This window comes from Gossypium raimondii, chromosome 8, assembly GCF_025698545.1.
Source record: "Gossypium raimondii isolate GPD5lz chromosome 8, ASM2569854v1, whole genome shotgun sequence".
In the NCBI taxonomy this organism is placed as follows: Eukaryota; Viridiplantae; Streptophyta; class Magnoliopsida; order Malvales; family Malvaceae; genus Gossypium; species Gossypium raimondii.
The window spans coordinates 57,156,811-57,168,437 of record NC_068572.1 but is presented as its reverse complement, the minus strand read 5'-3'; the positions used below and the strand labels follow the sequence as shown (position 1 = coordinate 57,168,437).

At 32.6% G+C, this 11,627-nt stretch overlaps 1 protein-coding gene across 1 annotated transcript; it reads right to left on the bottom strand.

The window, feature by feature from the left end:
• Positions 1-10,723: 10,723 nt before the first annotated feature.
• Positions 10,724-11,627, bottom strand: LOC105793448 (protein MAINTENANCE OF MERISTEMS-like). The gene is made up of 2 exons (XM_012622358.1): positions 11,619-11,627; positions 10,724-11,407 (listed from the first exon to the last, which is right to left on the bottom strand). The coding sequence occupies exons 1-2, from the start codon at positions 11,625-11,627 to the stop codon at positions 10,724-10,726; spliced, it is 693 nt and encodes a 230-aa protein (XP_012477812.1).

The window sequence follows — 11,627 nt, the reverse complement described above, 5'->3', positions numbered from 1 at the left end:
AATGTCTAAGAAGGAAAAGTCTAAATCAAGACTATCCTTTCGGATTTTGTTGTCCAAGTATGGATTGAACAAAACAACAAAATGTCGTATTGGTGACAAAGCTTCAATGAACAAACAAGCAATGATCACCGAGTGATAAAAAGAGGTTTCTTGGAAGATAAAGTTCTACATTTGTGTATAAATATTTGGCACGACACCCTGAGAATAGTGTAGGAGACCAAAGAGATCAGATCATGTATCCCTGAATTACAGTAGGAAAGGATTGAGAAAGAGCCAGGTCTTATACTCAGTGGGAGGAAGATGACTCGAATTTTATGTCCCAAAATTACCGTGGGCTTAACCTTGAAGATTACGACGGATTGAACTTTGAAGATTATAGTAGGGGCAATTCGATTAAGTAAGAGATGAGCATTACCAACTGGACAAAATAGCATTCAGACGTGTTGGCAATAAAGCCTTATTGAGCAATGGGCAATAACAACTCAAACATTGAAAGATCATTTTCATTTTGCATTCATACATACATATTTAGCCAGGATATTTTGATTCATTTCTATCATAATCACTAGGCATAAATAGGTTCATAAAATAGATTATATAGGTCATGTTCCCCAAAGAACAGATCAATGAAGATGGCAGATCTTGTCTTCTTAAACTGACAGTGAGGCAGATCGAAGAAACCATAGTTTGCAATTAAAAGATTGAAGCCACAACAGCGAATCTTACTCTTCCAAGCGGTGCAGTGGAACAGATTGAAACCGCAACGGCGAATCTCGCTTCCCCGACATTGCAATTAAAAGATTGAGGCCACAACGGAGAATCTTACCTTCCCAGGCGATGCAGTGGAACAGATTGAAGCTATGACGGTAAATCTCACTTCCCCGACATTGCAATTAAAAGATTGAAGCCACAACGGCAAATCTTACTTTCCCAGGCTTTGCAATGGAACAGATTGAAGCTACAACGGTGAATCTTGCTTCCCCGACATTGCAATTGAAAGATTGAAGCCACAACAGCGAATCTTACTTTCCCAGGCGGTGCAGTGGAACAGATTGAAGCTACAATGGTGAATCTTGCTTCCCCGACATTGCAATTGAAAGATTGAAGCCACAACGACAAATCTTACTTTCTCAAGCGGTGCAGTGGAGCAGATTAAAGCTACGATGGTGAATCTTACTTCCCCGATATTGCAAAATATTGAAGCCGCAATGGCGAATCTTACTTCTCTGGCAATGCAGTGGAGTAGATTAAAGCTACGACGGTGAATCTTGCTTACCAGATATTGCAATTTAAAAGATTGAAGCCGCAATGGCGAATCTTACTTCCCTGGCGGTGTAGCGGAATAGGTTGAAGCTACAACGGTGAATTTTGTTTCCCCGACATTGCAGTTTAAAAAGATTGAAGCTATACATTGCAGATCTTATCTCTCTAAAGTTACAGTAGAGCAGATCATATCAAGCCTTATCTCACTGAAGTTGCAGTGGAGCAGACTGAAGAAACCAATCCTATCTCCCTGAAGTTGCAGTGGAGCGGATTAAAATCACAGATCTTATTTCTCTAAAGTTGCAGTAGAGTAGATCACATCCAGTCTTATCTCCCTGAAGTTGCAGTGGAGCAGACTGAAGAAACCAATCCTATCTCCCTGAAGTTGCAGTAGAGCGGACTAAAACCACAAGATCTTATCTCTCTGAAGTTGCAGTAGAGTAGATCACATCCAGTCTTATCTCCCTGAAGTTGCAGTGGAGCAGACTGAATAAACCAATCCTATCTCCCTGAAGTTGCAGTAGAGCAGATTAAAACCACAAGATCTTATCTCTCTGAAGTTGCAGTAGAGCAAATCATATCCAGTCTTATCTCCCTGAAGTTGCAGTGGAGCAGACAAAATCTACTAATCCTATCTCCCTGAAGTTGTAGTGGAGCGGATTAAAATGATGAATCATATATCTATGAAGTTGCGGTAGAGCAGATCGCATCCAGCCTTATTTCCCTAAAGTTGCAGTGAAGTAGACTAAAATCACAAATCTCGTCCCCCTAAAGTTGCTGCAAAGAAGATCGAAGCTACAAATCAGATCTTTCTGAAGAGCAGTGGAGTGGATCAAAGCAACAAGACCCAGTGGAGGGGAATGAGGCTACCTGAAGAAGAAAGGCACCAAGAAATCAAGATTTGGCAAGGCCAGGCAAAATGGGCATTTCTTAGTCTTTGCTCTGTTCTCGTTACACGACAATGAGAAAAGAGGGGCAGCTGTACGGCCCATTTTCTGCCTGGGCCCAAATCAAACCCAAACAAACCCAAAATTATTAACCTAGCCTAAAATTAAAAAAAAGACCAATGGCCGAAACGGACCAAAAAATAAACAAATTTCAGTAAAAAAGAAAACCCTAGGGTTTCCCTGCCTCTCCAACAAGGCCACTGCTACTACCATGTGCGTCGACGCTTACGCCATCACCATGCACGGCCACACTGCAAACATGCAAAAAGAAAAGCAGAAGCAGACAAGACTAGACAGAAAAAAAATTTAGCTTTCTCTCGGCTATAAAGCCGAATATTGTAAAATGTAAACGGGGGGTATTATTTTCGGTTCAAAACTGATTGAAAAACCATTGTAAAGGGGGCGACTTAAAGGGGTTCAATTGAAAGAAAATAAAAAAAAACAAATTCCAGGTTTTTTTCTCTTCTTTTCAGTTTTGAAGTTGGTTTATTTTTATTTTGTTCTCTCTTCTTTTCGTTTACATCTATATAAATAAATATAGTAAAAAATGAGACAAAGAAAAACCTTACCTGCGCTGCGCCGGAGGAGGAGGAGGCGAACGGTTTCCCCCTCGTTTTCGGGCCTTGGGCTCATCCTTCTCGAAGTTCCACATGGATCTATGTCCTAGGGGCGTTTAGCTTCAAAATGGACTCAAAAAGATCCGGTTTTGCACCTCCGACTGCCGCCTACGGTGGTGCTACGGCGGAGGCGCATCGGCGACCTAGGCCAAACCTTGGCCGGATTTGAGAGAGGGGAGGGAGCCTTCTCTGTTTGTTTTTAAAAAAGAAAAGGGAAAAATGAAAAAAATAAAAAAAACCGGGCTTAAATAGTGAAAGGAAACGGCGCCGTTTTTGGCCCCCCAAGATCCGTGCGTCGACCCGATCCGACCCAGAGGGTCCGTACGTTTTCACAAAATAGGCTATTTGCGCAGTGGATCCTTCTGTTTTATCACTTGTTTTTAATTTGGCCCTTCTGCCCTTTGTTCTGCGTTTTCTGATTTGGCCCCTAAAATTTTGTTCGGTTTTCGATTGAATCCCTGACCCGCTGATGTACTGGAGAGGGGACACCTGTCTAGGGATGGGATTATTTCCCATTGGCCCCCTCTTCGTTTCCCACGCGTTCAATCCGACCCTTCCTTTTTTATTTGTTTTCGATTTCGCCCCAAATGTTGCTCTTTCATTATTTTAGTCCTTTTCTAGTTTTTATTTTTTTTATTTTATTATTAAACCTATTATGTTATTTACTGTTATTATTATTATCCTCATATTTTGTTTATACTTATTATGTAAATTATATATATATATGCTTCATATTATATTATTATTATATAATTGCCTATATATGTATATACGTATATGTATATGTATGTTTTTATACATAAATACTTTTTTATATGTGTATATTTATATATATATATATATATATATATATATATATACTCTTACATATTCATTATATTTTCAAAATATATTGTTTATATTTTTGTACTTTGTGATTTATATATATACTTACATATGTATTTTTATATATTTGATGATGGTTTTATATGTATACATGTACGTGCATATATGCTTATGTATTTTCATGTACAATAGTTTTAAATAAGGTGTACATGCGTATGTTTTTCATATTTTCATGATTATGTGTATATATGTATATGTATATTTTATTTTTATAATTTTGTTAATTTCGTTTATTTATTTATTCACATGATATTATTGTTATTTTCCTGCTTAGTTTTTATCTTTTTATTTGTTATTATGCTTGCACAATTATTTTATACTAGTCTTATTGTTCGTGTATATTTTGTTCGCTATTGTTATTTTATTCACATTATTATCTTCATCATTATTTTACATCCATTTTACTCGGATTTATAAAAAACAAAAAATTTCAAAATAAAAGTAATACTCAGTATTTGGGATCTTTGAGAGAATCGAGCCCTAACGTATTGGGTTCCGATTTTCTTCGTTGAATCTAAATAATCGAGATTACTCTTTAAAATAATAAAAAGCTCATTATCGGGAATTCTATACGTTGTGTCCTAATGCATTGGATATGACACATTGTTTTCCCGATATGAGAATTTTTTCTAAAAAATAATAAAGGCCGTATTTCGCATTTAGATTTGAGAAAGTCGTGCCCTAACTGGGTTTCGATTTTCACAATAAATCTAAATACGTGAATCTTTTAAAACTCAAGTTTTAAACGATCTCGGGAATTAAAAAAGATCGTGTCCTAACTTACTGGTCGTGATCCCTTTTTTAAGTCCTACATAGCTAAATACCTTTTAAATAAGCAAATTTTTAGTATTCTTTCGCGTTTCGGGAATTCGAGACACTGTGTCCTAACTTACTGGATACGATTCTTTCTTCTCGATTAACGTGAAATGTGCCCCCTTTTCCCGAAAATTTTCAACATTTTAATACAATGATCGTATTTTTAAAATTCTTCAAAGTTTTAAATTTTCAACATTTTTGGGCGTTACGAGAGTGCTAACCCTTCCTCGTACGTAATCGACTCCCGGACCCATTTTTCTGAATTTCGTGGACCAAACTCGTTGTTTTAATAAAATTAAATGTTTATTAAAAACAACCACTTTTCAATGTGATTCGATCACACCTTATCAAAAATGATTGGTGGCGACTCCCATTTTTGTTTTCATATTTCAAAACCAAAGTTGACCCCGTTTTTCATTACAAAAAAATGGTGTCAACATTCGTTATATTTAGGAATTTTGTGAAATCAAACCCTAACTTACTGGGTCTTGATTTTCTCATTTGACCAAATTAATCAAATACCCTTCTTAAAATGCATAGGTTTTGAAAATCAAAAGATAGACTTAATTTTGAGGATTTAAAATGTTGCACTCTAACTTACTGAGTGCGACAATTTATTTCTTTGAAATAAGTCTCATCATCCAATTTATTTCATTCAAATTTTCATTTTAAGGGATCGTATTTTAAAATCTTTTCAAAATTTCGACATTAAAACATTAAACAATCAGTTCGGTACCAATTTTGGGCGTCACGAGGGTGCTAACCCTTCCTCGTGCGTAACCGACTCCCGAACCTATTTTCTCAAGATTCGCAGACATAAAATTCATTTTAATGGTGAACCGATCACACATTAATAAAAGATCGGTGGCAACTCCCCTTTTCATTTTCAAAGTCGATTCAGGTCGAATTCCGTTTTTCAAATCAAAGTAACGATGGTTTCGACATTATGCATAAACCATAATACAAATTTAGTCCTTGACCTACACATTTTTATTCATCTTCACCACTATTGCTTTATTTGAAGCAATTTGGCTGTCAATCTTTCATTATTGACACGGCACTATGTTATTATATATGTTATATTAATAAATAATTTAAAAATTAATAAAATTAAAAAAATATAATTTTAAAAAGTTATTTAAAATTTTTAAAAAAATATATAAAAATTATAAAAAAAACAATTTATTTAATTTTTAATAAAGAGATTAAAATGCATAAATAATTTTACATTGTAGGTAAATTGGTTCTTCTTTTTCTATGGATTGTGATATGTGAAAGTGATGATTATTTCTGTCAAATGAGTTCAGCTCTTGTCCTAGTGCTAGGACTTACCTCTATTTTGGAAGATATTGACGCCATATTTTAATACAAACTTGCTTACCCACCGAATCAAACGCATAGATCTTGTAAGAACCAAGGACTTGACAACAATCCAAACATCTTTTAAATTTAAACTGTTCTCATTTTAGCAAATGAAAAAGAAAAGTCCGAGGCATGATTTGATTGATTGATGGGTTACATCGGAGCATTTCTCAGCCACATCATTCCCATTCTAACACATCCTCATCAACGCACGTACTCGCTTTATCCCTCCGTCACGTCAATAATTTATTTTATGAATTAAAATATATATTACTTTTTTATATTTGAATTAAATTTTTAAGTAAAAATAATATATTTTCTTTTAATTGAACGAATCATAAATAATACGATAGAGTTTTTTTAAAAATTTCACTTAAACCTCGCGTATGCGTCCTATAAAAAGTTAGGCACGCGCGCGTGAAGCCGCCCTCACGTGGGAGCCAGGACAGGAACAAAACAAGACAAGAAAGCCGATGCAGAACTGGACACATTTCGAGCCATACAATGCACGAATCTTAGAAAACCAGTAATTTTTGTAAATCAATGCAGTAATATATTTATTTTTATAATTTATTTAGTTGTTAATATTTTTCGAATTTTAAAATTTACTTCTCAAACAAGTAATAGATAATATATTCATTAGATCAAATTTTATTATGAATCTTATGTTATGCGTAAGTTATGGATTTATTTTATTTTTAATTTATTTATTTCTTAATTATTATGTTTTACAAATTTTAAAATTTCAATTTTGAATTAATAGTAGTCTTTAAATCTATGAATTATAAAATGCCTTCTTTATCTGTATTATATAAAAACCAAGCTAACATAATATGCACAAATTGGAAATATGCTCTTTTATGGACGTGAGCTTGACAACCATGTATTGTGGAATTTCATATCCGATATCGAAGGGAAAATATTATAGGATAATAAAGGAAATTTAAAAGAATTTTAAATAGTCAATTTTTATAGCAATTATTTTTTATTAAATTGTGCAAGGTGGATTTAAACCGTTCTCGGCCTTAAATCGAACAACCTTTTCCGTTATCTTTATATCTCAAATTGTGTCGAGTGTAGGTTCAAGTAACATGAACCAAATACAAAACAAGAAATGATTTTATTATTTTCAATAGAAAAGTAAAATAAAAGATTAATGATATATGAAATTTGTGTGTCAATAGCTCTACTAATGTAGAGAAATAAAAGAACTCTAGTTAAATAAGACTTACACAAAAATATTTATTTAATACAAAGCACATTCCTACTCCAACTAGAGAAGGTGGACAACACGCCTAGTAAAAACTACAAGGGTTTTAGTATTTTTAACCTAAAACATTATAATTTAATCCAACCTAATACTAGTTTTCTATTTCTCAAAATAAATATTATGTATTCTATTAATTTAATTAATTTCCAAATAAATATTTTTTCAACCTAATTCTAATTCCATTAAAATCATAACAACTTTACCGTAAAAATCTATGAGTAAATATATTTAATTTTCTTATTCAACGGATTCATAATGGCTAATTAATTTAATTTAATTTCTTAACTTCAATTATTTAATTTAAATAATAATTCAAAAACATTAAATTAATTCTCATGTCATTTCTATACTTAGTGAGAAAACGATTAATTTGTGAATGTGACTTATTTCTCCAACTTCATCATTTATGTTCATTTGTATCTACATGCAATTCATTTTCAATTTTAACAAGCTAGCAAAAGAATCAATTGGACATATATAGTTAAAGCTTAAATAATTTATATTTAAGTTTCAGCTTTTCGCTTATTAATTATAAATTTATATAGTCACAAAATCATTCCACTATAGAATCATAATTGAGCTCTCCCTAATTATATATCATTATGAAAGTTACTTAATAAGTACTCGTCTAATGAGCTCGTCATAAGTGTGTTACTCTCATAGGGATATTCTTAATCTTCTTTCATGAAAAATCAATTACCTCATCTAATGACCTTGTTCTCCCAATATGGTAACCATTACATCTTCTTTCATGAAAAATCAATTACTCTCAAATAATAATCAAGTCATTATCACAAAAAAAAATAACTCATGGTCACGTTTGCTTTTTATCTATCATGTAATGTCGATGAGAATATATCATTTACCCATTAATTTAACTATGAATTTCACTATTGTGAATGATGCTACATATTACGAAGTCGTGTAATGTAAAATGAGAAGATATCATTTACCCATTAGTTTAGCTATAAATTACACTATTGTGAATGATGTTACATACTACAAAAGTCGTAATCCTAACATACTAGCTTTTGGTTCCTTGTTTATTTGAACTTAGGTTTTTACTTACGTAAAAGTATACGAGTCACATATACATAGTTCATTATTCATTCAGGATTAAGATATGTCACATTATGAAAGCCACAAGTGAATAAATCCATAAACGAATCTAGGATCTATTATGCTCAACACAAAACATCTTCACAATTGGACTTGATAGACAACATATTAGCCTTTTAATTGATTAGCTTATTCCCTATTAGGCTAAGAACATGTTTAGATTTATCTACTAATGCAAGTTATTTTTCATATTATGATCTAACCATGTAATACCGCTTAATATTACTTAAATATTAGATAAATAGTGAGTCAATATTTTCTTTTATTTTGCTGCGTGCAAAAATATCAAGGACAATACACAAATGATATTAATGTAATTAATAAATATTTCTATAAAACCAATTTATTCGAAAATACAATTATACAAAATGAATATACAACATTTAGGGCACTAGATCCAACAATTCTAACTTGAACTCTAAAAAAACTAATATAAGCTTAAGAAATGCTCCAAAACATTGAAGCCATTAGACTAAGTGAAACCTAAACCCCAACCGTTGGATTTAAAACAAAGGTGTCGAAACTATTTTTTTTAAAAACAGGATCGACTTTAAAAAATATAAATGGGAGTCGCCACTGATCCTTATTTGAGGTGTGATCAGCTCACCTTAAAAACAATTTTGGTCTACGAAATTTGAGAAAACATGTTCGGGAATCAGTTACGCACGAGGAAGGGGTTAGCACACTCGTAACGCCCAAAATCGGTACCAAATTGATTGTTTAATGTCTTGGTGTCGAAAATTTGAAAAGATTTTAAAAGAAAACTTTTTATCTTGAATGGATTAAAATAATAAAACATTTTTATTTCAAAGAAATAAAACATCACACCCAGTGAGTTAGGGCGCAACATTTTTAATCTTCAAAATTAAGTTTGTCTCTTGATTTTTAAAACTCGTGCATTTAAACCTAAGAAGGATGTTCGGTTATTTAGGTCAAATGAAAAAAATCGAAACCCAGTAAGTTAGGGCACAATTTCTCAAAATTCCAAATACCGAATATTGCCTTTATTTTTAGAAATTCTTATTTCGAGATGACAAAACGCCATGTCCAGTAAGTTAGGACCCAACATTTTTGGATTCCCGAAAATAAGCTTTTATTTGAAATGTATAATTTTATTGCAAAATAAATACTTAGCTATCTAAATTCATCGAATAGAATTGAAGCCCAGTAAGTTAGGACCAAATCTTTCTCGAGAATCATGAATACCAAATATTTTTAAAAAAATTACGAAGTAAGATGATTTTCATGCTTTGATAAAAAAACAAACATTTTTTAGAAAACAAATATACAAATATATGCTTAAAATGCTAATGAGAATAGCACAAGCCACAATCCAATAAAAGATAAAATAAAACAAAGTAACATAAAATAAAAACGAGTCAACTAATGTAAAAGAACAGTAATAAACGAGTTGAATTAAAATGCTTTTGTAATTAAACGGGCATAAAAAGATAGACATTTTATGAAACAACTAAACCATAAAATATATGAAAAACTTAATATATATATATATATATATATATGTATGTATGTGTATGTACATAAAATATGAAAAATATATGTAGGTATACATATTTTAAAATTATGAAACAAAAATATATAAGTATGTTTATAAATACGTTTATAAAAATTATGGTATATAGAAGTATATAAAAGTATGCGTATTTTAAGATATGTGCATATATATTCACAAAATATATAAAAAATGTATAAATATAATATATAAATAAACTATGAAAATATGTATATATATGTATGTGTAAAACATGTATGTATATAAATATATATATATATATATAAAATGAAATGTATATATAAGAATATATGTATATATTTATAATATTTTTTAAAAAATAAACGTATACATATATTATAGAAAATGTATGTATATATATAAAATATAGAAAATGTATATGTATTATAAAATGTATACGCATATATATATCCATTTATATAACAGTTATGAAAATAAAATAATAATAATATATATAATATGGACATGTATTTACAAAAGTTTAAAAAATATATATATTATAAAAAAATGCATGTGTATATGTATAGAAATAATAATAATAATAATAATAATAAATAATGATAATACTATTAAAATAATAAAAAACCTAAAATGACAGATTAAGGATTAAAATGAAAATAAACGGAATTTAAGGGCCGAATTCAAAGATAAAAAACGCGAAAAGGGACCAAATCAAAACGCGCGCAACAAGAGGAGGACCCAAAGGGATAATTACCCAAACCTCTCAAACACTGCACAGTAACATGGACTGAATTGAAACAGTAATAAAACATGTTGCAAAATTTAAAAGAAATAAAAAAATTTAATTTAGACAAGTTGTAAAAACAAGGGGACTAATCGCGCAAATATCCCCACCAGCGTAAACACGCGGGTCACCTAGGCGGGTCGGGTTACACACGCGGGTATGGCCTTATACGGCGCTATTTTGGGGCCATTGATAGAGCGCCCAGGACTGCAGCAGTGTGAGGCATCCGCCCATGTCTACAACATCCGGGTTTGTCACCCGACAAAGCTCCCGGTACAACACTGCTAGAACGGCGGAGCCCCAGCTATACGAGCTAACACTGGACAAATTAGCTAACAGGGGCAAGTACATCAAATGCACCTTGTTGTTGTTTGCATCGGGCATGAGTACTCCCCCTATGATATGCATGATGTACGCTCGAGCAGCGCACATCAACTCACCTTTAGTGGCGGTCGCTGATAATTGTCCAAATTTGGCTTTCAGCCATGTAAATTTTAAGCCCGAAAAATTCGACTCTTTGTCCTCTGGCGACTCTTGTAGGAGCTGATAACAAAGTGCAGCTGGATCGGTGAATGAAGATACTCTCGTTACGGGACTCCTGTCAATTGGGAGCCCAAGCTGCATTGCAACATCCTCCAAAGTCACCGTGCACTCCCCACACGGAAAATGAAAAGTGTAGGTCTCTGGGCGCCACCGCTCCACTAGCGCAGATAATAAATCATAGCGCAAGTCGGAGGTCTGAATCAATGCTGCTGACCCAAACCCGACTTGCTCCAAGTACGGCCTCAATCGCGCATCCGGAGCTTTCTTTAAACCATTCACACGGCCCCTTATTACTCGGTAGGAGTCCTGATAGTGTTAAATTACAGAAAAATATTACGATAACGTGATTTATTTCTATGTATTACGTATATCCTTTTTAAATAAATAAAACCTGTGATTAACAAATAATAAATCATATCGCCTGATTTGCCGCATCAGATATGTGTCTATCGGGTCGAATCAATCGAGCCATTGCGATGCCTGCATGTTGAAAAAAAAGTTAGTAAAACACTCTTACCTCGGCCAT